Genomic DNA, 26,407 nt, shown 5'->3' on the forward strand with positions numbered 1-26,407 from the left:
GGGGTCAAGAGACCTGTCCAAGGTCACACAACTGGGATTTGCTGCAGAACACATCGTGGGTGTTAATTCACAGTAACCCGGGGCCTCTGTGCAGTGAGAGGACATGTCCCTAGTGCCATACCCTTAACCACACACTGCCATGGACACCAGTGTTAACACTGGGCAGGTGATAAAGACTTCTTTCTCCTCTGTGGTTTTCTTTTATTACTTAATGCTATACGAAAAATTTATTTCCTAAGGATTTTGAGTAAACTATAATGACCACAATTTCAAAATCATTAATAATTCATGACCAACGGCTATAAACACTACTTAATCTCCAAAGGCAGGAACCATGAATACTTGTTAGCGATAAGACTGAGAATATTTTTAACCAGCTACACCTGAAAGTATCTACTGACTTGAAGCCAACCATCAAAGGCACATTTTTCAGAAGCGATTATAATCCTTCCAAAGCCTCAGCTCAAGATGCCGCTTCCAAGAAGTCTCCTCTCCCTCCTCTGGCACCCCCCGGGGCTTTGTTTGGGTCTCCTCCATGATGTCTGCCATTCTCTCCTTTGATTTGTGCCCATTTGATTCTGTGAGTGGGTGTCCTTGGTGCCAGGGAGGCATGAGATGCACAGGGAAGCACGTGGGCTGAGAGCCAGGGGTTAGTTAACACCTGTAAACCACTAGTTCTCTTCTGTGGCTGCACGTTGCAACCACATGGAGAGATTAGAAACCTCTGATGCCTGAGTCACACTGCCAGAAATTCTGATATAACTGGTTTGGAAAGACGCCTGGATATCAGGGTATTTAAAAGCTCGTGGGTGATTCTAAAGTGCAGCAACATTTGCGAACCACTGACATAAAGCACTCAGCACAGGGCTTGGCACAACACAGTTGCTGACACCTGTTTGCTGTTGAGCAGAGGTGGAAGGCAGGGATGGCAGACTGGAGGACTCCATTAAAAAGGGACACATCTTGAAGAGAACCAAAATGGCGTAGATGATAGAGGCTCTGTTCATCCCTCTGGCGACCAAATTAAAGTTGTGATAGAAACAAGGAGCAGCAGAAGGAAAAATGGCCTGGGATCTTGATGAACAAGCCATAGGACTAGGGAGAAGTCCAAGAAAGCACCGTGCAACGGCAGAAGGTAGGACGGAGCGAGGACGCAGGGCTGCCCGGTCCCGAGCGGCTGAGTGAGATGGAGGCAGTGGCAGTGGCAGTGGCAGATGCCTCTTAAAGGCTCTGTGTCTGCAAGCGGATTTTCCCGGTGACAGACCTGCTTGCTCTGAGCACCAATGCTGGTTCAGCTGCACGCAGGGGGCACCAGAGACTTACAGGGAGACACTGTTGGAGTGAGGGTCAAGACGAGACTCGCTCGGTACAGAAGTGCCAGCGGTATCCATTGTTCCCTGTTGAGCTCTCCCCCATCCCAGTGCTCAGACACAGCGGCCAATAGCCGTGAGGTCATCAGACTGGATAACAAAGGTCGCTCCACCCAGAGGATTCCCTGAAACCCCGACTCCCCCAACTCACAGCCTCACCCAAGCCACATCAGGTATACTCTCAGCGAGTCAGGTGCTCCTTGCTGAGCAGCGCCTAGACTCACATTGGAGGCAGCTGGCCTCTGTTTCTGGTGTGGCCTTTTGAGGCAAGTATAAGCACAGCATCTGTGGATTGCTTGCTGAATCTCAATAGGTGGCCCTGGAGAGGCAGAGGCTTGAGCTAAATCTGGCCTGTAGCTGAGCCCTTCTCAGGACTGTGCCTCTGGACACCTACTTCACAAATCCACACTAATAAGACCAGGAGACAGGAGCTTTGCTTAGTGCGTAGAAACAGACACGGAAAGGCAGCCAAAATGAGAAGACAAAAAAACAGAAACCATATGAGAGAATGGAACAGAGATCCAGAAATAATGGAGTCAAGTAATCTAACAGATGTAGAGTTCAAAACACTGGTTATAAAGATGCCCAATGAACTTAGGGGAAGAGTAGATGAAATCAGTGAGAACTTTCACAAAGAGGTAAAAAATATAAAAATGGAAATGGAAATTATAGAAGGGAACCAGTCTGAAATGAAGAACACATTATCTGAGATAAGAAGTATATTAAATGGAATAAATGAAGGAATAAACAGTGAATAAAGAAAAGGATCATATGCCCTATCTAGAGGATGCGAAAGCCAAGGACACTCAACCAGAATGGCAAGAGATAATATGCCACGCCTATAAAAATAATTTAAGGAGCATATGCGACACTATTAAGGGTCCAAATATCCATCCGATAGGCATAACTGAAGAAAATCAAGGTGTTGAACAGCTGTTTGAATAAATAATGATGAAAAACTTCCCTAACTAGTGAAGGAAATGGATATAAGACCCCAGGAAGCTCAGAGAATTCCAAAAATCAGGGATCCAAAGAGGCCCACACCAAGACACATCATAATTAAAATGCCAAAGGTTAACTACAAAGAAAGAATATTAAAAGCAGCAAGAGAAAAACAGATAGTTACTTATAAGGGAACACCCATAAGACTGGTAGCTGATTTCTCAAAAGAAACTATGCAGGGCAGAAGGGCTTGGCAAAAAATATTCAACAGGATGAAGACTCAGGATCTACGACCAAGAATAATTTATCCAACAAAGCTATCATATAGAGTTGAAGGACAGATAAAGAGCTTTCCAAACAAAAATGAGCTAAAAGAATTTATCACCACCAAGCCCATATTACAGGAAATGTTGGAGGGACTTCTTTAAGAAGAAAAAACATGTATCAAAAACAAGAATAAAGAATGGTAGCAACTACATTCCTATCAATAAGCACCTCAAATAGAAAAGAATTAAGTGCTCCAACCAAAAGAGTGGGTGAATGGAAAGAAAAACAAGACCCCTACATGTTGCCTATAAGAGACTCACTTCAGATTAAAGGACACAGACTAAAAGGAAGGGGATGGAAAAAGATATTGCTTTGATGGTCCTAGAAGGTATTTAAGTCAGATAGAGAAAGATAAACACTATATGATTTCACTTATATGTGGAATCTAAGGAATAAAAAGAACAAACTAATCAAAAACAGACTCGCAAATATAGTGGACAATTTGGTGACAGACAATTTGGGTTGGGGGGTGGGAAAATGGAGTGAAGGGTTAAAGAAGTACTAATTAGTAGCTGATGGATGGACACAGAGATGCGGAGCACGGCATAGGGAATGCAATTAGAATGAATACGTTGGCTAGGTGGAGGGAGCAATTGCGGGGGACCGTTGTATAAACTATATAGATGTCTCACCAATGTACTATATACTTGAAACTAATTAAATTTTAAAAAATTCTAAAAAAAAATAAATAAGGGGGACACATCTCAACAACAGCCATTGCATTATTGCCTTATAGGAATGAAGACTCAGTATTGCCATTCACCATTTTTGCAAAGAAGCCAGAAGTCTGCATTTTTACGTGAAATCTCCCATTTTTAAATGTAGACACCTAATCCTAAAAAATTGTAATAGGGTGTGGGCCAAATAAAACACAACTGTGGGCTGAATTGGGCCTGACAAGCTCACTGAAAGCTCCCTTTGCCATGTTGGCCCACGACCATGAAGAGAAGCACCCAATCTCCTCCCAGAATGGAAACTGCGCATTCACCTGCCAAGGCGTGATCTGGCCTGCATAACCTCGCCGTCCCAGGAACACGACGTGTACCCCTGTCTGCTTGTTCTCATCAGCATATCTTTTCCTTGCCTTTCATGGGGACATAGCTTGATCTATACCTGGCATCCTGTGTAAGGCACAGAGTGTCAGAAGTGCAGATCTCACAGACGAGGCAGGGAGGGATGCAGAAAGAGGAAGTGGGTGAAAAAGGCGTGTTTATCAGGATGAACATCTTGGCAGCTTGCTATTCGTTTCCTTCTCTTGTTTTTCTAACCAAACAAAAGTCCTGTTAAGAGACTCAGCACCCTCTTCTTCAGAGGGCCTGAAACCATCTTCAATATCTTTCAGGGTTAAACTTAGACATTGTGATAAACAGCCCCTCTCTCTGTTTTCTCTCACTTCAAGCACTTTTCAGAAGACTGATCTGAAATGCTCTCAGGCAACTGACATGACGGGAACAGCCAGGAAGGCAGCACTTAGGGGAGTCCTGCTACCAAGGAGGGGAGGGAAAGAGTGAATACTGGTTATCACCACTCTGCTTCCTGGTTTCCCAGCGAGTTTCTTAATGTGGAAAAATGGGATGCCGTTATTCTGTAACCAAAGACCTCGGTTAGGCTTAAACGACTCATTCCTGGTTTAGGGGGCTGGTCCTCCCCACCCAGGTCACTTAACAGAGGGAGACCAGGTGCCTGCAGGCCTGTGCTCACTCTCATTCTGGCTCCTGCACCTCCAGGTCTCTGGAAGGACTTTGCAGGAGACAGGCACACCTGCTGCTGTCTCCAGAAAAATCTCCCTACTAGAAAGGAGTGCTCAGCTTCCAGACTGCCCACCGCGGCTGACATTTACATCTCTTCCGCAGCATCAAAGTTCTCAGGTTTTCTCCCAGCCCTTATTCCATGTAGGTTAATTAAATAAGAAAACTCACACTGGCTGTTCTGGCTACAGCTGAGAAAGGAGACAACAGGAGAGAGGATGAAAGTCACAGCAAAGTAAACGGGGTGCTTTTCAGTCCAACCTCAACATGCCTCTTCAGAGCTGCCCGAGGATGAGGCCAACACAGAGAAATCAGAGCCAAGACAGGGAATGAGAAAGACCAAGTCTGTGGCCATTTTTGAGCCCCTGGACCCAGCAGAGCCTTTCCTTTCCTCAGTAGAATTATGTCACTTTACAATCAAAAATGTAGTATACAAGTGTTGATGAATGTTAGGATTGGTTGCTATTTATGATGAGCTACACGCTTTCACTCCTGCGCCCATCTGCTATTAAATGAGACTCAAATTTAAAATCCCATGAACTTGAGACCTCCCTGTGGTAACCTCTGGGTCCCTGTACCACTTCCCACCTCAGGCTCAATGATCTTGCAGCTTTCCTATTCATGTCTCTATGACTTTGACCATGCCTGGCCCATCAGCAGACCTGCCCAGGTAAACCTCGCCCAAACTGCTGACCCACAGAATTGTGAACTAAATGCATGGTTGTTTTACGTCACTAAAATTTGGGGCGATATGTTACACAGGCAAAGCTAACTGATAAATTCAGCGAGAGATCACCACTACGGGTGACACTGGGTTTATAACTCTAGTTGCTATCTATCATTTGGTCAGGGATTCAAGCCTGGGACTCAGAGAGAAAAGAGTAGATCAGGAATAATCACCAGCCTGCTCCCTCAGGTCCCTTCACATAGCTGCTTCCCACCAGCCCTCACCAGGGACACATTTACCTCCTTTTTCTCTCGCGAGCAGGACCGGCTTCTCTCAGCCTTTCGCAGAGTCTGACCTGTAGCAGTTCAAAAGCAGAACCAGAGATTAAGGCTGTTTTAAAACAGCTAGTTCATCACTGCAAAAGCTTTTTATTTGCAAACTGGATAGACGGGACCAATCATAATCAAATGATTTGAAGAAAATGTAGCCTATTATGATAATGGGAAAATGGTATACTCTTGAAATAGACCGATGGCAAGGAAATGGTAATTCACACACTCACATCGTTATTTGACTATAATGAACAAAGCCTCAGCTCTTTAATCTGGAACATTATCTGTACTCTGTAAGGGCCGACAAACTCTAGTTTTCCCATTCGCATTGCATTTTTATTAAATTGTTTGGAATTATATAAAATGCCTTCCACTGTGTGCATACACATAACCTTTGATGAGTGCATCCCAATGCACTGCACCAAACCCCCAAGCTCGCCACATAGGTGATAGTACAGATGTGAATTAGCAGGAATCACCTGCATTTCACATAATGGGCAATTTCAGAGAGAACTGTTGCTTTTCTCAGAAAACTAGAAGACTAACATTTGAAGGCGTGCATGAATTCAACAGGTCGACATTAGAATGTTTAAATATGCTATTCTAAGTGCGGTTTTCACAACTTTTATGGAAGTGTCCATTATAAAAGGATCCCTCGATAAAAAAATTAATGGATTGCCTTGGTTTTAAATAGAAAACAATAGTCATAGCACGTCATCAAGATGTCTCCCAAATTGTTCAGCTTCACTCTTGAGTGGCTACTTGTGAGAAAATGCCACAATCACATGTTCCATTAGCCAAGAGCATTCAGAAGGTAGGAGCAAAAGGCTTAGTGATGACTTATTGAGAGTCAAGAGATAGGGACTAAGTATCAGAGGAATGATATCTGTCTTTGGATGTGGTCACATCCAGTGGGTCTACACATGAGTGGGACACAAGAGGAGGGTGGACCTCACAGCTGAAGATAAAGCACAAGTCAAGGGATGTTGCTCTAAGAAGGTGAGAATGAGAAAAGCAAAAGCCCAAAGATGAGCCTCTGGCAATGGCCAAACTTTGGGCCCAATACATAAAAGGATTTAGAAAAGAGGCAGTTGGAGAATTTATAGGAGAACATGGTATCACGGTATGAAAGACATCTTTTGGGTTATCTGCTCAGCTCATAATGACACTCTGGACTGCCCCCTTCTCTCCTCTCCATCCTCAGGATGGGTCTCCTGACCCAACTCCAACTGTAGCCAATCAGAATCTCAGCCCCTGAAATTTGGAGACAGAGAGGTTAAGAGGGCCAGGGTTATCTGCAGGTGTGAGCTATGATGCTATAAGCAGCCAGCCACTTGCCCTGGGGACAGACTAACAGAGAAAGGCAAGACAGAATGAACTGATCTAAAACTGACTGCATGCCTGTCTCGTGTTCCACAGACACCCACCTAGACTATTCCGTGTTTTCTTCCTTCTTTCCTTCCTTCCTTCCTTCCTTCCTTCCTTCCTTCCTTCTTCTTCCTTCCTTCCTTCCTCTTCCTTCCTTCCTTCCTTCCTTCATCCACATCCAACCATCCTTTTTCTTTCTTCCTAGACTATTCTGTGTTTTCTTTCTTCCTTCTTTTCTTCTCTTTTTCTTCCTTTTTTTTTTTTTTTTTTTTTTTTTTTTTTGTCTTAGGACAAAAAGTCCAAGATCTAGGGATGAAAAAGAGCCCTGAAAAATGTATCACTGTGGAGCAGGATGTCGACAGTTGGGAGGTTATGCATGTGTGGGGGAAAGGGGTATATAAAAATTCTGTACTTTATACTCAATTTTGCTATGAACCTAAAACTGCTCTAAAAAATAAAGTTCATTAATTTTTTTTAAAAAAAAAGCCCAAGATTTAGGGATCAGGTGATCTTGGTTGCTAGGCCAATTTTGTATCTTGACTTCTTGACCCCTGAGGCTCTAGGGCAGGAGCCAGGGTGGACAGCCTGAGAACCACAAACCCTTGTCTACACTTGCTCTGGCTGTCAGTCGGGGAACTCAGAGTAGGCCCTAGGGCTAGAGAGGCTGACACGCCAGGTAGTATAGGTCATGCAATGCAGAGCCAGGAGCTAAGAGATGGGCCAGGAGCTGAAAGGGGACAGAGAGGATTGGAGGCCATGGGATAGACAAGGATGTTTTTAGTAACAGTAGTAGTTTTGAGGCAAGTTGCCAGTAAGGCTGAGTAGGGCCCAGAGCAAGGGTAAGGAGCAGGAGGGAAGCAGAACCAGATCAGGGGTAAGCATGGCAGACCCCAGAGTCTAGCTGAAGTCCTTCTTATGCTGGTGGGACACATGCCTGGGGATCCGGTCCAGTGGACAGCTAACCAGTTATGGGACCCTGGATAAGTCACAGGATCAAACAGGATCTCTCTGAACTGTATGTTTTCTTCTTTTTTTTTTTTAATGAGAGTTAGACCGAATCACCTCTGGGTTTGCTTTCACCTCTCAAATTCTGTTACACCAATAAGGAACAATAAAAAAACCATTAAGCTGGGCCATAAAAACAAAATATTAATATAAAAAACATAGAGCTTAACTACTGAAATCTGAAAGCAAATCTCTCTACTGGAGTTAATTAGAAGCTTCTTTATTCATTAAATTGGAAATAATTTGCTTATTTTCCAATGAAGATAATTTGCTCTAATTATATGCATTTGTTCTCTAATGCCTCTGTCCTCACACCACTGAGCCCTTCTCTCCTCCAGGTAGCTTGATGTGGAGACAGCTTCTTCTCCTCGAGTACAGAAAGAACCAGAGTGACATTGCGCTTGTCTATTGCACGTAGCTTCTATGAGCATCTTGCTGACTAGATCTCATTTTATAATCACAACAACTCAGGAAGAAAGGTGGGAGAAGGTAACATTAATATCAATATATGCTACTTGCAAAATTAAGGGGGTGTTCTTCTGTATTTTGCAAGGTGACCTGCAGCTTCCGCCTTGAAACAATGGAAAAGGCCAAATATAAATGATATGTGTGTATCTTACTTTATGAAACAGATGTGTGCTGGGAAAAGATAAAAAGAAGTGAATGCACTGAATTTTTGTAACTATAATACCATTCTCCCACTTATGATTTCAGAGAGACTTTATCTGCACTTAGGATTTATTTTCAATGGCTCAAAGATTCTGACTTCAGTTTCACTTTGCGCTAAATGGAGATAATATTCATCGCTCCATTTAGAGGGGAGTCGCATCTTCCTTGGATGTTAGCTGCTGAAGTCATTAGGCAAGGGAAAATCAGCATCAAAATTACCCCTGAAAAAGAGCCTTAAACCTCCTCATTAAGTACCGTCTACGGGACACAGCCTTTCATATCTATTGCCACAGACTAATAAGCATGTGTAATATTTGATGCATATGGAAATGTATGGTACATGATAAAAATACATATGCAAAATATCATTTTATGGTATTTCTAATTAAACTATTCATATTGTAATTACTCCCTCTTTTTTTCTCTTGTGGTTGGAGGAGAGTAGAAGGGGTGGGGATAAGAGCCAGGCATGGAATTTATGCAAGTTAAACGCTTGGTTGCGCACCTCCACTGTACGGAACACCTACCGCGTGTCAGGTCTATGCACAGTCTTCATCTCCCGCATCCTCACAACCACTCCTTTAAATCAAGGTTCAAAAAACTCTGTAAAGAGCCAGATAGTAAATATTTTTTGCCTTATAGAGCAACTCTGTTACAGACACTATGTAAAAAAACAGGCATGGCCGTGTTCCAATAAAACTTCATTCGCAAAGAGGCAGCAGGCTGGATTTGGCCCACAGGCTGTATGGTTTGCTGATTCTTGCTTTAGATGGACAGTATTATTCCCATTGCTACAAATCAGCGAAGAAATGAGAAAAAAAAAACTGAGGGTGAGTTGACTGAGCCGCTTGCTCAAGGTCACAAAAATGTAGCTTGTTAAGTGATAGGGCTCAGTGTGCTCCTAATCACCAACATCACTATCACCATCTCAGCATCAGCATCACCATCTCATCACCACTGGCATCACCACCACTACCATCATCGTCACCATTACTGTGTGAGCTCGCCTTAATCAGGGTTTACTATGTGCTCCGCACTGAACTTCAGGGTAAATACATAAGTCAACTCATTTACTCTCCACAGCTACTCTCCAAGGTAAAAATAGGTACTACTATTACCCCACTTATCAGAAGAGGACGCTGAGCCTCAAAGAGGTTAGGAAACCTGCCCAGTAGCACAGAGCTAGTGAGTGGAGGAGACTTGATTTGAATCTGGGGAGTCTGGATCCAGGGCCTGAACTCCTATCCACTAAGCTACACTGCCTCTCAGTCAGATCTTCAAAGACAAGTACAAGGCCAGAATGTGCTGGGGAGGGAGTTTGATTTAAAGAAATCTTTCTCTGGTGGAGCTTTTTAATGTACTTTGGATTCCTCAAGTAATTAATAAGGGGATTAGAAGAAAATGATTCCCCAAGGGTAAAGGAAGATGGAGCTCCCTACTGGCCAGATAAATGCCATAAAATGCCAAATGTGGAAAGGCAGGCTTGGCAGGGGACACTCACTCCCATTGCTCAGGTAGAATGCTCAGCCTTGGCAGGCAGAGTTGGGCTTTGGAGAATAAAGGTGACTCAATGGAAATCCTGCAGGTAAAGAGAGCCCCTGCAGGGACCTCCCCATCACAAAGGACTCTTGAACAAAGAATTGGTTTCCCCCTACTGGGGTGATGGTGCTTCCATTAGGTTACTAAAATGAGCTTATTTCGTCTGTTGTCCAAATAGGAGAGAGCTCACACCGCTCGTTTTGTGTGTCTATGTAATTTAATTTAAATGACAACTATTCCACTGAGATACCACTTTCACCTACCCAACCGGCAAAAATCCAGAGGTTTGACAATATACTGTTGGCAAGAGCTGGGAAGCAGGCACTTTTGAACATTGCTGGGAGGAATACAAAATGACACAGCCCCTTGTGAGGGTATTTTAACAATATCCTCAAAAGTACAAATGCTTCTAGGAATCCACCATGAAGAAACCTGAAACAAATGCATGTACAAGGTATTCACGTATTCGGTGCATCATATTTGCAATAGCAAATATAAGAAATAACCCATAAGTCTAAGAGTAAGGACTGGCTGAATAAATATGGTGAATCCACACAACAGAATGAAATACTATGAAGTCAGAAGAAAGAATGGGCAAGCTTCTTATAGATCTTATAGATAGCCATAAGTTAAGTGAAAAAATCAAGGAGCAGAAAGTATATGTAGCATACAATTTCTTTTTTCTCTAAGAGGGAAAATAAGAATATATACTCATATTGGTTCAATCTGTATAAAGAACCACCTAGAAAGGCACATGCACAAGAGTGACTTCTCAATGTATATTTATATTGTTTTCATTTTTAAATGATTTATTTGGATCTATTTCCTATTCAAGAAACTGAAATAAACTTAAAATGTTAAATGTCCAAAAAGCTGATTCAAATTTTTGAAAAATATAACAAGAAATGCTGTAGACCTTCCCACCTAAGTCTGAGAGGGGGTGGTCTGTGAAAGGGAAATGGAGTAGCCTCCATGAACATCGAGATCCCAAAGCTTGCTGAAAACAGAACACAATATTTTCAGAGGAAAAACTGCCTTAAGAGATTAATCGGTAATGCTGAGAGGTAACAATGGAATGATGATAAAATATGATTTCTGGAAACTATAGTTTCTTAGCTAAGCCAATAGGCTATTGGTGACCTGCTCATTTATTTGAGGGCAAAGTTTTATGAAACGGCTAGATGAGATGAGAAAAATATAAGAAAAAGGGGGAAAAAAAGAAGAAAGGAAAATCAAGACCTGTTGTAATGGGTTGTCAGGAAATTGTGGTTTTCTAGTGCTTCTTGAAGGCCTACCATACAGGTCCTGCCCCAGCTGATAGCTCCTGAGATTCCCTATCTGGTGCGACAAAGCCGCCTGGCTCAGAGAAGCAAAGTAACTTGTCCAAGGTCACAGAGCAAGGAAGGGGAAAGACGTGGGTTAGCAATGAGTCAGTCTGGTTGCTAATCCAGTGTTCACTACACATTGCTGTCTGCCTGGCTGCCTGTACGGCCTTCTTCAATTCCAGAAATGGGAGCACACCAGCCCCATTGTCATCTCTACCCCAACTTTCACACGCCTTCAGCCCCATGTCAGCTTCCTGAACCCTGATAGTGACTTCGACCTACGGTGTTTGCAAAGACACTTGTGGCAGAGTAAGGGAACAGGGCATCCTGAAGAGCACCTGCCCAGCCGAAGGGGGAATCACTATTTGGCTCTAGCTGTTGGAATGTGGGCTCAGTTTTGTTGGATTAGATTTTTCCAGAGAAGTCCAGTTTTATTAGAAAGTTTCTAATTTTTAAATGTTGACAAGTAATTAAAAAATTTTTAACCTCTGTACAGGCCCAACAAAACAGGCCTCTAGTTTCCAACCTAATAGGTAATTGGGCAGAAGACTGGAAAATCTTGCACTCCCCCATTATTTATCTCAGTGCTATGGACACTTTTATTGGTGGGGGGGAACCTCTTTAAGGAAATCTCATCATAACAGAACTCTATTAGACAAAGAGCATGACTGTTTGGAAGCCAGGTTAAGTGCTGGCTCTGTGACACACTCTTCTCTTCAAATTCCTCATGCGCACCTCTGGGCTGGTTCTGGGCCTTTAAGTTAAATTCTGTCTTCTAAAAGCCTCAAACAATATCCCTATCACTCTTCCTTTGCATTTTCTTTGTAACTCAAATTCCCAGGGCCCAGTTTACTGCCAAATTACCTGAGATAAACAAGTCATGCTAAGATCCTCTTTTCCTTTCCAAATCTTAACAGCAGCTGGCAGCTGGGAATGGTTATTTATAACCTGCACACCGATACGCACATTTGCTTGGTTTAGAAATGCTCAGCCATGCATTCTTTGGCCGGCTTCATAATTAGATGAGAACCTGGGAACAATGCTGTGCAGTGGCTAAGAGGCTAGGCTCTGGGTCACCCTGCCTGGCTCAGCCACTCATTCATTACCTGTGTGGGAATCCTAATTGTCCCAATTCTATTTCAGTCAATTGTCAGGGTTAAGAGAGTACGTGTGAAACACTTAGAACGGTGCCCTGTACAGAGTAGTTACTTAGCACTTAGTAGTTCCCTCCCCAAGGAACGGCTGACTGTTCATGGATCTCAGCACGTTCTGTTGTAGTCTGGTACCCAAATATATCCCGAACCTGTCCCTTCTTCTTCATCACCCCTCTGTGAGCCCTGTTTTTTCACTGGCCACCTGGTAGGTCTCCTGCCTCCACTATTTCCCATGGCAGCCATCTAAAAATAAGAGTGTATCTATCCACTGTCTGCTTGACACTCCAACGTGTTTCCCTCTCCCCTTGCTTACTCTCACATTTCTGCAGCCTCCCTCCTCCCCCACCCCCCCCACCCCACCTCCACCCCACCCCTCCTCCCCCCACACCCCAACCCCCCTCCAGTCTTTCTTCCGCTCCTGGGATTCAGAATTCCTTCCTGCCTTTGGGCCTTTGCCCTCAACTTCTTGGTCTTCTCATCAATCAGATCTCAGCTTAAAGGGACTGACCTCATCGAAGAGGACTAACCCCCAGTCCTCCCTACTTTTATCTTCTGCGGAGCATTTACTGATCTGTTCCCTGTTGAGTTGTTTGTGACCTGTCTCCCCCACTAAATATCAGCTCTCTGAAATTGATGGCTGCTGTCTGGCTTTTTTATCACTGAATTTCCCACATCTGGAACAGTGCCTGGAATGGAGTACACAACAGTAGACATTTCCGGAATAGATGAATGAGTAAATAACCAAATTTCTGAATGAACAATGCTGGAAGGGACAGGAGGCATGCTGACAAACTGTTGGCAAGAGCTCATCTTCCCTCACAGTGTGCTTTCCTGACTCTTTTCTCCTGCTCTTTCTGGGATAGTGAAGGGAAATATGACAAAGGAAATTTAATACACCATTGGAGATAATTGGAAAATATTGATTTTTTTTTTTCATTTCAGAGGTGAAGATAAGTGAATGCCAGACTTTTATAATCTAATGAATGGCCTATAGGACAACATGCTTTCAGGCTAAAATGTGCTTTGGTCTAACTGTGTCTACCATACAAGGTCCCAAACCCATTCCCTTGCCACACCCCAACACAGCCCCATCCTCCCATCCCAGCCCCCCACAGAATACAAATGAGGGCATTACATCTGTGAAAATATGTGTATGTATATCCAAATTAAAGTATCTTCTGAGTGTTTGAATCCCCGCCCCCAAAAAATGATCTGCCAAACCACCCTGGAAAACACAGAAAATGGTACATGAGATCCCCTGGAATCTGAAGGGAAAAGATGTTTTCTTCTTGTGTGATAGCTAATTTTTACTGAGGACCTATTAAGTGCAGGACACCATTCTAAGGGCTTTACATGGATGAATTCATTTGATTCTCAGCCCTGTGGGAAGGTCCTACTATTAATCTCTATTTTATAATGTAAGAGTCTAGGCACTAAGAGATAAAAAAATTAACTCCCCTGAGGTCACATGACTGGTAAGAGGGCTCTTCAGCATTCGAACGCCCTCAGCTCCAACTTCCTGCCGGGTGCTACATTCAACCATAACTTTCCTATCCTCAAAGGACATGCTAAGTCAGGGGCTATTTCCAGAGAATCTGTTAGCTAAGAGTGGTCGAGGTAGCATCGGGCTCCAAAATGAAGCAAGGGTGAAAGTGACAGTGACTTCCCTGGGATAGGAAGTGGGGGGCGGGGGAGAAGGGGAGACAGAAATGTAATTGGGAAATAGAGAGAGAACAGAATAAACACAGAAGCTATGGGGTGTAGTAAAGGTAGCTAGGTCAGGGCATATTATTAAGACTAGATTGAACTACTCCAAAGGACTGTGTCTGGGGGAAACATACTTTTCCACTAGAAAAAGGAACCAGCCGAGGTCTCTTGGAGCTTGGCCTGGAGGCTTAGCTGCAAGAGCCTTTTCTCTGTTTGCTTTATGGAGACCAGCCAACAATTCACCTAAGAGACAAATCGGTTCATCTCCTTCCTGGTTACTATGTCAATCCAGCAAACATCATGGACCAGTCCTTGGGCCAAGTGTTGGGCATACAAAGGAATAAGAGTGGGTCTCCACCCGCAAAGAGGGAGAAGGGCATGAAGCCCAATACCTATGATAGCACGATGCCTGAGGAGCTATGGGATCCTGCCACGGGGGAGGAGTTTATTCTGCAGGTAATGTCATTCACTGTAATCTACAGTGTGGAACTGACTTAAAAGGAGACAGATAGCAAGGAACACAGCATGGGCAAGGCAGAGAGGTAGGAAAGAATATGGTGTGCTCAAGAGATGGTCAGCTTTCCAAAATTCCTTGAGCAAGGGTTGAAATCTCAGATGCCTGCAGGGTCAGGCCAATATTCTCAATGCAGGACGTGAGCACTGGATGACTGGCACCACCAGTCAGAAGACATCAAACTGCCATCACATGTCAAGGTCAAAGAGGTAGCGACTGTTCAGTGCTGACAACCAGGGCTGTGTAAGAAGGCAGGCCCAGTGGGACCAAAGCACCCTTTTAACTAGAGACTGAGAAGTCCAGGTTTTTATGAGAAATCTCATTTTTAAATATGGGAAAACACAGCTATGAATCCAGTTCGCCCAGTATAAAAACTCTGGGCATGAGAGAGGATGGGTGACTATTTAAAGATGAAGCTGGAGTCCCGCAGACCAACCAAGGGGTAGGGATGGGGGAAGGAAAGAGCTTCCCCAGGGAAAATCTCTAATTAAAGGTGCTATATCCACAGGGCAATTGTTAAGGCCACAAGGGTCAAGCTGCTCAGCACCCCATGGGACATCAGTAGTCAGTCCTGTGGCACTGAGGACAATTGATACTTTCTTATTCTTTTATACAGTGCTCTGTAAACAGCTCCAAGTTCCTCCTTCTAACCAACCATATTGCTCCTGATTCCCCTTCCCACTTGGAAATAAAGGAACAGCCAGGGTCACATCCAGAGGGAGCCAAGAAGATAGTCAAGGGCAGTGCCTTTTAAACTGTTTATTCTTCTACCAGCCTAATGGGCAGGCCTCACTCACAGACTCACTCCCCAGATGTGAGAACCTGGGCACACACTGGCAGGGACAGGGCTGAGATGGCTCTTTGATAAATACTAGGGTGTAGACTTTATTCGGCTGAGTCCTGGTTCTGCTACCTACTAGCTGTGTGGTGTAAAATGGGCACTTACAGTATCATATCAAGCCATCTCAAGAATCAGATTGGATTCTCTATGGCAGGAATTGGCACTTTTCCTGTGAAGGGTCAGAGATAAATATTTTTGGCTTTATGGGCCATATGGTCTCTATCATAACCAATCAACTCTGCTATCAAAGCATGGAAACAGCCAAAGACTGTTTGTATGCATTTGTATGCAAATGGTTGCAGCTGTATTCCAATAAAACTTTATTTATAAAAGCAGGCAGTGGGCCGGAGTGCTTTGGGAAATGTGAAGACTTTTACAATGTTATCTTCTGGGGACTCCCATGTTGGATTGCAGTTATCTGTTTATGTCTCCCTTTCTCACCAGACTATGAAGTTCTTAAGGGCACAGAATACTATATACCCCTCTTCATTTTTAGATTAAAACTAAAAGAACAAGTATAGCATAATATGGCACACGTGAAGTCCATAAGGATTTTCAAAATTGTCTAAGTTAATATTAGAGCAGGATTGTAACTTCAAATGCCTATGGGGCCCAGGCAGGTACCAGATGCGATGGGAGAAGCTAGTGAGGTAGGTGCTGTGGTGAACTAGAAAGTGCACTCCCCCTTCTCCACTCAGCTCTAGCTGGGAGGGAATTGTGGCCATGCAGAATTCTGATTCGGTGCTAAAAGACATTACTGATATTTTAAAGAAAATATCATAATCAGATGTTTATGAGAAATCTCCCAATTTTTCAATGTTGAAAATTCAAAATTTTTTAAAATAAAACATTATGGGCCAAATAAACGCATATGGAATATTTCAGCCAGGGGAGCCCCAATTTATAACTTCTGATATAAAGAATTCATTTTCAAATTTGCTACATTTCTATTCTTTAAGGGTTAAGAAATTACTGTAAAATTATTTGTAAATTTATATGTAAAAAAATCAACTTTACAGAAAAGTTTTGAGAATAGTACAATGAACACCCATTCACCTACATTCAACCTTACTCATCTTGATATCTCTGGATTCCAGTGCATAGAAGGCACTGAAATGTTGCGAAGTCACTGAATGAATGCCCTAAGGAAAATAAAGCAAAATATAGTGTACCACGTCCTGTAAGCTAAAACGACAGGGTGGAATGAATGTCGAAAAATATCCAGAACAAAAAGAAAGAAAAGAAAGAAAGAGAAAGAAAAGGAAAGAAAAGGAAAGAAAAGAAAAAAGAAAAGAAATCAGATTCAAGTATGGGAGCCAAAGAAGGAAAACAGAACCCACACAGAGACTCCATGGACCACACATTTGTTTTGCCGGCTGAATGCTTACTGTGTTTTTTTTGTTGTTGTTGTTATTTTTGGCTTGGCTTATTTTAAGTAGTAAGAGAAACAGGCAAATCACCAGGAGTCCAGGTAAAAAACCACACAGAAGAGACCAGATAGGCTGACAGTGTACTTTCTGCAAAAACTTCCTGATTCAACCGTCATCCATTTTGTAGTTTGGGATTATTTAGCCACACTGGGCTAAATTTCATCTTGGCATTATTAATTCTTTGAGGAAGTTTGCTAAGCAAATGAACAGTATAAACGGGGAAATGTTAAATATTTGCTCTGGGGGGAGCAAAAGCAAATGAGCAGCTTTAAAATCCTTTCTAATTATATTGATGTGCTGACCTTTGTCTAATTATTATGTTCCTTGAAAACTGAGTGGAAGTATTTTCTTTTTCTAAACTATCTTATATTTTAAAAGCACTGGAAGAAATATGACTCTAACACAAAGGTGAACATGTTCACAGGCAAAAGATTCACACATTGCCAATTTACCTTCATGAAAATAAAAAATGTCAAACATTGGTTTTTCTTTTTAACAAAGAGTGAGCTAATTACAAAGATTATTATTTGCTAGAGGGCTTCATCAGATTCCCTTCTCCCTTTTCTGTCAGCAGTGTAGAGGAAGTCTGCCCATTTGCAGATAATGACAGCCTTAGTTACCATGGAGGAGCACTTTTATATGCTAGACCTGGTGTTCAGTGCATTCTTGCATAATCTCATTGAATCCACAATGATGGATTCACCAGTGGATTATCAAGCAAAACAAGGTAAGCTTCATCATCATCTTCATTTTATTGACAGGAAAAATGACATTTAGAGATGTCAGAGTACACAGCTGAGATTCAAATCCAGTGTGGCTATTCGCCCCGTGCCACCTGCCCCCACCCCCCGCCACCCCCAATCTATCAGCATTACATCATACTGCATCACAGAGCTGGATAAAACCTGCCCAAAGTAAAACAATGCACCTGGGAAAATGTTATGAAAAGCTTTAGTGATTTGGACATGCAGAATAAACCAAACTATAATCCAGTCTGGTGATACTTGGCAGACATTTAAGCATTTGTGATTTTCAGAAGTAAACATCTTTCTAATAAGGCCAGGTTGGCTTATCTAGTTGGCTAGAATCACAATTCATCAAGGTATGCATTACTTTACCCAACAGATAATGTGCCTATAAAATGGTGTATAAGTCCAAAAATTGAAATGGAAAAAGGGATCCTTTGAACATTAAATCGAACCTCAGAGCAAATAACTTTCTTAAAGAGAACCAAGTTTTCCTTTTTGTAACCAATCTGAAAACGAACAGGTTCCTCCTTGGGGCCATAATTAAGCTCTAGGAGAGCTGAGATGATAACAATTAGATGTGACTAAGCAGTCTTCTTGAAAATGGTCTATAACAATGTTTCTTAAAATGTGTTCTGCAGATCCTGTGAGGAAGAGGGGTTCCCAAGGACAGAACTATTCTCCTCACAATTCTAACTTTTTCACTGTGTTATTTGCACCAATGATGCAAAAGCAACAGTAGGTAAAACTGCTTATAGCCTGAGTGGCTAAAAGGCAGTGGCATCAAACTGTACTAGAAGTCATTATGCTCTTCATTGTCATGTACTCACGATAAAACAAACAAAAATTATTTTCATTTAAGAAGGTCTCGATGAAACAATAAAAGTTAATTGTATTAATTTTTGACACGAATACAGATTTTTTAACATTCTGTGTGAAAAAATGGGAAGTACACATAAAGCACTTTTGCTACAAGCCAAAGTACAATGGTTGATCACAGAAAACACTTGTGTGATTGTTTGAGTTGCCAGCTGAACTAGCCATATATTGTGTAGAATGACATCTTTACTTGAAAGAAGAGCTAATAGACAAACTATAGTAATTCAGACGTGGGTATCTGACATTTTTTCAAATAGGAAAGTAGTGAGCCTTTCACTTCAAGGAAACAACTGAGTATTTGTTGCCAATGATAAAATTCAAGTTTTCAAGTGAAAATAAGTAGAAAAACTTGTTTCTACTACCTTAAGTTTAACAGCTTCCCAATACTTAAACTTTTTTTTAAATGAGATAGGTGGTGATATTAATGTATGTGATTTTTTTTTTATATTGTGTAGTAATATGCTATTTGATATTGTGTAATGAAACTTCCAGTGTCAACATTTGGAAGAGTTGCATAATTCAGTAAAATAACATTTTCCAAATGACCAATATCTAAGGTTATAAAATCAAACACAGGTAATACACAGGTAAAATATCCAATGGAAGAGCAAGGTAGACCAATGGATTTTAATGTAACAAAGTACAAAAGTTTACCAATATGGTTTCAGATGCCACATTGTGATCAACCTTCAAGCAACTACAACTTACTAAGTTTGGTATAGTATCAAAGAAGAATGTATACAGTTATCTAAAAAGGCAATTAAAATACTCCCTGTTCCAACTGTATATCTGTATGAGGCTTGATTTTTTTTTTCATATTCATCAGCCAAAATAACAGCACAACAGTCTAGTTACTGAAGCAGAAATGAGGTTGTAGCTATTTTCTATTAAACCAGACATTAAAGAGATTTGAAAAAAAGTAAAAGTATGCCACTCTTCCTACTAATTTTTTGGGGGGAAGATATAGCTGTTTTTCATGAAAAAGTATTATTTATATTCAGAAGTAATGGGTTGTCATTTTTAAATGAATTGTTGAATGTTTTAAGATTTTCTTGGCTTTCATTTCTGATATAGTAAATATCATCAATTTAATATACATAAACAAAGATTTTTTGAGATAAGAGTATAAAGGTATCCTGAGATCAAAAAGATCTGAGAATTGTTGTTCGACAGCAGCATCACATTGACCTTTCCACATGACAATGTGGCAAGTGACATTTTATAGTACCTCTGAAGTACAAAAGGGCAAAGACGTCTTTTAAACACACAACAAATGGTTCATTTAAAAAAAAAAAAAAAGGTTCTACATTGCATTAAGTGGATATCATAAAGGAACAAACTCCCCAAAAGTGAGAGACAATGGTAAATTAAGAAAAATGATTTGAATTCTAGCACAGACTCTGTCAAATCTCTCTAGACATTAGCCTTCCCATCTACAAAATGAAATATCTGAAGAACCTATTTTTAGATTACTTCCTACTGTCAAATCCATGATTCTAATCAGGGACCCCTAAATGGTAGCCCACGCCTGGCACCTGGCCTTCAGACTGATTTGCTGTCATGGCATTTTGAGAAGAGCCCCAGGAAAATAACTGGTTGGAGCTTCCCTTTCAGAAGAATTGATTTTCAGTCACAGACCAATCCAGCCCACTAGACTTGCCCCTGCAGATATCTGCATTTGCAACCTCTGGAATGAAGGGACTCTAAAACTCCTTTGAAATCCCAAACTCCACAATTCAGTTCCAAAGACAGAGCGTCTGGGTTCCTGTCTCATTCTGCCACTTGCTGGCTGGCTGATTTGCGGCAAGTTATTCAACTTCTCTGAGCTCCAGTTTCCTCATTTGTGAAATGAGATGACACTCATCTCAAAGGGCTATTATGAAGCTTCGCGAGGTGTTGCTTGACAGCACTTACAGAGTTCTTGACACTGAACAGTGCTGTTAACATCGAAGCACAGAGAGCATTCCCTAGACTCCTCCCCCCATCGGCCCCCCACCCTGCCTACTAAGTCCCATTTTCCAGGAGCAGATGACTGCACTCCCCACGACGACGCTAACTCCCATATCCCAAAGTTGCACATCCTAGGACACACAAGACCCTCCTCAGGCCTCTACTCCTCCTTTCCCTCCCTAAATCCAAAGCCCTTTACTGGGCCCCCGTCAGTACCGGCCTCCTACACGAGCACAGCTCGGTACAGAAGCAAAACACTGACCACCCTCCCCAAGTCTTTTTCCCCATCCCGGACCCCTAAGGCTCCATTTCCCTCAGACCGGAGACCACCTGGGGTCAGGCAGTGGTGGTACAGGGGTCTGTGGCCTAAGAATCCGCCCGGGGGGTTGCCTCAGGAGGAATGAGATTACAACTACTTGACCTCCTGGAGGGGCCCACGAACACTCACCGTCCATCCTTAGAGGTGGCGGTTCCGGGTGCTCCGACCGGAAGCGACCTCTGCACTGTTTGCAGTTCCCCTGGTTACTGTGGGGCTCCCGACCAATGGCGATTGGGCCCGCCCCCAAGGTGTGACGTCACGCAAGCCCGCTGGAACTCCTCCTCCGACTGGCGGGTCTGACCCGCCTCCCGGGGCTGCCGATCGTTGTGCGCAGGCGCGCCGGACAGGGCCCTTGGCGGCTTGGTGCGCAGGCGCCTCGGGCGCTGCCAACTGAAGTCGCAATGGACGCGCTGGAGTCGTTGTTGGACGAGGTGGCCCTGGAGGGGCTTGATGGCCTTTGTCTGCCCGCACTGTGGAGCCGTCTGGAGACGCGAGTGCCGCCCTTCCCGCTGCCTTTGGAGCCCTACACGCAGGAGTTTCTGTGGAGGGCCCTTGCCACGCACCCGGGCATCAGCTTCTATGAGGAACCTAGAGAGCGACCCGACCTCCAGCTCCAGGACCGGTCAGCGGCTTTGGCCCTACGGGCGGGTAGACGGGCTCAGAGCCCGGGGTCTGATGGAGCGGGGAGGGGACCAGGTTCTGACCCGAGAGGTGTAGGGGAAGGGGGTAGAGCCGAGGGAGAACCGGTAGTCCGATGAAGGGAGTAGTGTAAGGCTGATTTGGGGTTCCTCAGGCCTGGTGGGACCCAAGCGTCTGATGGAGCAGGGAGTCATCATCTGATGTACTATGTGAAGTCCTATTATGTCCACATGTATGTTTGGGGTGATGGTGAGCAGGACTGGGGGGATATTCTTGGAGCTTCAGAGAGTATTTCCTCTAAAGTGGAGGGTAGGATTGGAGTGGGAAGGCAATTCAGATCAAGACTGGAGACACTTGAGTTCAAACCTTTATTGGGCATTCATCCTTCTGTGCTGGATTAGTGGGCCTAAGGCAGCTAGAGATCTGCGTAACAACAAGCTTAGCAATAATAATAATAATAGCTAGCATTTATTGAGTGTTTATTATTGGTCTGGTACTATTTTAAGATCCTGTTCTAGGAGCTTCAGGAGGTTAAACTCACTTCATCCTATGAGGTGGATGCTGTTGAAGATTTGCAGAAGAGGAAAGTGAGTCATAGAGAGAGATGAAGTAACCTCTCCAAAGTTATGGAGATTATAAGTGACTGAGTGTTGATTTGAACCCAGGCCAAGTGTCTCCAGACTCTGTGCTTTTAAGCCAAACTGTGAGGGAGAGGAGAGGTTCCCAAAGGGAATAACTGTCCAAAACAACACTTCAAGGTTGGATTTAGGTGGCCAGTTGGCAGAGTATTCTGGACAGAGAACAGCAAATGTGAAAGCCCAAAGGAAGAAAATAAGTTTGGTTGAAGTGTAGACTTGGAAATAGAGAATGAGGAATAATAGTCGACACTTATATATATGCTTATTGTAAACTGGGACTGTTCTAAGATCCTGACATGTGGCAAGTTATTATTTTTTTACAACAATCCTAGGAGGTAGGTATTATCCCCATTTTTCTGAAAAGAGAATTGAAGCACAAAGAGGTTAAGTGATTTGCACTAGGTCATCAACTAGCGAAGGCATAACCCAGAATTTGAATCCAGGAAGTGTGGGTACAGAATCCACTCTGTCCTTAACCAAATTGGACTGGAGAGGTAATCAATGATCTCTTCATCCGCTTAAAGAGTTTATCTAAAGGACAGATGGAAGCCTCTGAAGGCAGGAGTAGACGAGTCAAAGAGCAAAGTTGAGAGATTTGTAGTAATTTAATCATGAACAACCCAGTCATGGTTTAGCTTACCATAGTGGAGGTGAAAATGAAGAGGAGAGGTGGATGGAATCAAGACATGAGGAACAACCAAGACAATTCGGTGACTGATTGGATGTGGGGTATAACGAAAAGTAGAAATCAAAAATGATGCCCTTCAGTTCCTGATTTGAGAATGAGAAGTTAAATAGTACAGAGGTCACAGGGCAAAGAAGAAAGGGTTGAAAAGTGTATATGGAATTTAGCCTCAACTAGACTAGTGTAGGACATCAGCAAGATTTCTGAGAACTTGACAAACTTGGTTGACTGGATAAAAGGAGAAACACACGTCAAGTGTCTCTCTGGTGTTGATAAGAGGCAGCTGGGAGAGTGAGGTGGTGCCAAGGAGAGACTTGTGGAAGGTGGGACGGGATGTTTGGGGAGAAAAAACAGTATTGAGGATTCAATGGTGAGAATTGTTAACATGCAAGTATTAATCGAAACCATAAGAATGGATGAAGATTACTAGAGAGATAACTAAAGAGAGGTAGAAAGATGATACCTTAAAGAGGGAAAACTTTGAATTATTAAGTCCAAACCTGATGGTTTGAAAACTAAACACAAAATTTGGAGGGAAACCAAAAGACCATGACTTGGGCCAATATGGTGATTCTGGTTCCAGCATTCAGCTCTGGAGTGGATTTGGGGAATCCCGGAAAGGTCTGTGTTTTCTAGAGCAGAAAATACTGCTTGTCAAGATGATCTGCATTTATAAGGCAGAAAGACTGAGTGATATCTCACTCCTGCTCTCTGATCTCTGCAGGAGGTTGTCAGAACACGCCAAGCATGTATTATTTCTAAAGCCAAGTTGTGGTTTGATATTTGTGCTTTCCTCCTTAGGTATGAAGAAATCGATTTGGAAACTGGCATTTTGGAGTCCAGAAGAGACCCAGTCCCTTTGGAGGATGTCTACCCCATTCATATGATCTTAGAGAATAAGGATGGCATCCAGGGCTCATGCCGGTACTTTAAAGAGAGGAAAAACATCACCGGTGACATCAGGACTAAGTCTTTGCAGCCCCGTTGTACAATGGTGGAAGCCTTTGGCAGGTAACTTATTTACACTGTCAGAAACTCATGGGACTCTTCCTGCTTTGAAGGGTTGAGTCATATCAATGTGCTGAGGAGAGGGCTCCAGCAGACAGACAGAAATTGAAAGTAAACTGACAGGTAGGAAAGAGCATGAGGAATGAGAGCTGGGCTGGGGTGGAGGAAGGGTAAAGTCAGAGCACAAGGACTGGTCTGCAGCCTCGGTGTCTGTCAGAGTACATCGTCTCCACACAGGCTTAGTGTGGGGGTGATGCACTGTGACAGACGCTGAGTGCATCTTCTTCACTACCTTTTTTGCCCTGCTCCTGTTTGGGGCTAATTTTGCTCAGGGGATCTGCCTGCCTTTCCATTTGTATCCATAGTCCTAGCACAGGTGGGCAGAGCAGGCAGCTGTCATGTGGATTGGTGCCTTTCATTCTCTGTCCAAGCTGGGCCCTGCGCTTGGGAGTCAGGATGCTTCTCTTCCTCCTCTTCTCCCCTCCTTCTCAGCCCAGCTCCTGTTCCTCGTGCTCTTTCTTACCTCTGTCAGTTAACTCCTCTTTCTCCTTTAGTTTCAATTTCTGCGTGTCTGCTTGTGCTGTCTCCCCAGCACATTAATTTGACTCACCCCACTTATAACAAGACCTTCCCTTGACCTCAGGTGCCCTGTAACTGTAGCTCTCTCTCTCATGGCTGCAGCCATGTTTTTTTGGAAGAAATAGCTGTACTCTTTCTCCCTCTTCACCTCCCCTGCACTCCTCTGCCCACGGGGGTCCTAATTTCTGCCTTTATCACTTCACCAAAATCTTATCCTCTAAGACCCCTATTAACAAGCCTGGGACACTGTTAGGCCCTTTATCTCCTTGACCCCTCGACACCATTAGAGACTTTTGAAGGTTTTGCCCTGTTGCTTCCTGCTCTGTTTTGTTTTTCTGTTCTAGCTAATCCTCACCAGCTCCTTTGTGGACTCCCAACTTCCTTCCGCCCCTTAAATGTTGGCTGCTCTCAAGGGCTCTATCTGATCCCCAGACCTCCTCCCAAGTGCCATGTGTGATGTTTCAATAACCTGCCCCTCTTACCCAGTGTACCCAGAAGTTAGAGCATCACTCACTCTTCGTTACCCCAAACCTGCCTTCTCTCTTTTCTTTCCTCTTTGGTTTCTTTATTCTGGTCTAGGGCAGCCCCATGCACCTGACTATATAAGGCATAAACTTGGGTTCTCTCTGGGCACTTTCACTCCCTGAATTCTACATTCAATCAGCCACCAAGTCCTGTGGAATCAACCTTCTAACTTTTTCTCAGACCCCTTTTGGTCTCAAATTAATTTCACCGCTTATTTTTAAAAGTTTAGATTTTACCTTCTCGAAACATCACAAGGTCTGGCTGCACCGGCACTGAATTGTTACTTGACAGCATAGGTCAGAGCCATGAACCGTGTCCCATGCAGTTCCCCACACCCTGCGGCTGTCCGCCCTGCTGACCATGGCCCTTCAGGCTCTTTAGGAAGTAGCTTGTGCCCACCCAGCTGCTTGACCTCAGCCCCCTCAACTTGCCCACTTCTCACTGTGTTTTGGCCTGAGCACGCAGGCTTATTTTGGTCTCAGCTGTGGCATGTGCTGTTCATTCTGCCCCAGATCTTCATATCACCACCTGCTTCTCTTTTTTCAACCTTCAACTCATCTCCTTGAAAAGTGCTCCCCATTGTCCAGGCACCATCATATTACTCTTTTCGGTACCAAAAATGGTCATAAGTGTTTTTTATGTCACTCTTTCTTCACCAGACTATAAACTCATCGGGGCAAGAACTCTGTGTCTTATTCATAGCTATAGATCTCTAGGGTCTAGACGATGTCTGGCACAAAGTTGGCTCCTAAAAATGCATGTTGACTCATTGATTGCCTATTAGGTTTAAAGTTGTAACCCCTGACCTATATCGTAGGATCTAAACTCCCTAGCATGTTATAGAAAGGCCATTCAGGATGTGGACTCCCATGACCCTTCAAACTTTCCTTCCTTCTGCTTTCTAGCTTGCCACCACACCCCAGCCTTTCCGGCCATGTCACACCACTCACATCCCAGAGCAGGCATGCTCCTTTATGCTTCTAGGACCTTGCAGATTCTTATTCCTTACCTTCACCCACCTAGCTTCTTGCTAACTCAAGAACTGCCTCTTTTGAGAGTTTTCCCTAATTACTATGCACACGCCCACGTCACACACATAGGCTTGAATTACGGGTCCTCATATATGTCATTTAATAGCCTCAACCACCAGAGCTGCTCTCTGTCAGAGCAATTGTTATGTCAATCATGGAGTAATTTTCTTGTCTTCTTCTTTCAGTAGACTATGAACTCTTTTCAGTAGACTATGAACTCCATTTTTATTTATCTTGGTATTGCTGGTACTTTGCATTGTGCTTAATCAGTGTTTACTAACCTAGATGATGCCCACAGTCTGCAGACTGAGCTTAGCAGGAGTCATTGCTTCAGCTAATTGGAAACAGCGGATTTATGATAACACAGGGGAGTAATCTGAGTACATTTTTAAAACAGCAAATCGATTCCCCTCTTTTCAAACTTTCTTTTCCCAGCTGGCTTCTTCCAATTTAACTGAACGAGCCTGTTT

The 26,407-nt window shown here is 43.3% G+C and overlaps 2 protein-coding genes across 2 annotated transcripts in view; one reads left to right on the plus strand and one right to left on the minus strand.

The window, feature by feature from the left end:
- Nucleotides 1-21,045, minus strand: part of KATNIP (katanin interacting protein) — a 173,066-nt gene extending 152,021 nt beyond the window's left edge. The window contains exons 1-2 of the mRNA XM_039885563.1: nt 20,962-21,045; nt 5,354-5,409 (exon numbers count right to left, since the gene is read on the minus strand). Of these exons, the coding sequence (XP_039741497.1) occupies nt 5,354-5,409; nt 20,962-20,968 (63 nt within the window). The 5' untranslated portion in view covers nt 20,969-21,045. The remainder of the gene's footprint in view (nt 1-5,353; nt 5,410-20,961) is intronic.
- Nucleotides 21,046-21,233: 188 nt separating this feature from the next.
- Nucleotides 21,234-26,407, plus strand: part of GTF3C1 (general transcription factor IIIC subunit 1) — a 68,510-nt gene continuing 63,336 nt past the window's right edge. The window contains exons 1-2 of the mRNA XM_039884684.1: nt 21,234-21,454; nt 23,596-23,805. Of these exons, the coding sequence (XP_039740618.1) occupies nt 21,234-21,454; nt 23,596-23,805 (431 nt within the window). The remainder of the gene's footprint in view (nt 21,455-23,595; nt 23,806-26,407) is intronic.

This window comes from Pteropus medius, unplaced genomic scaffold, assembly GCF_902729225.1.
Source record: "Pteropus medius unplaced genomic scaffold, Ma_sr-lr_union100, whole genome shotgun sequence".
NCBI classification, from domain to species: domain Eukaryota; kingdom Metazoa; phylum Chordata; class Mammalia; order Chiroptera; family Pteropodidae; genus Pteropus; species Pteropus medius.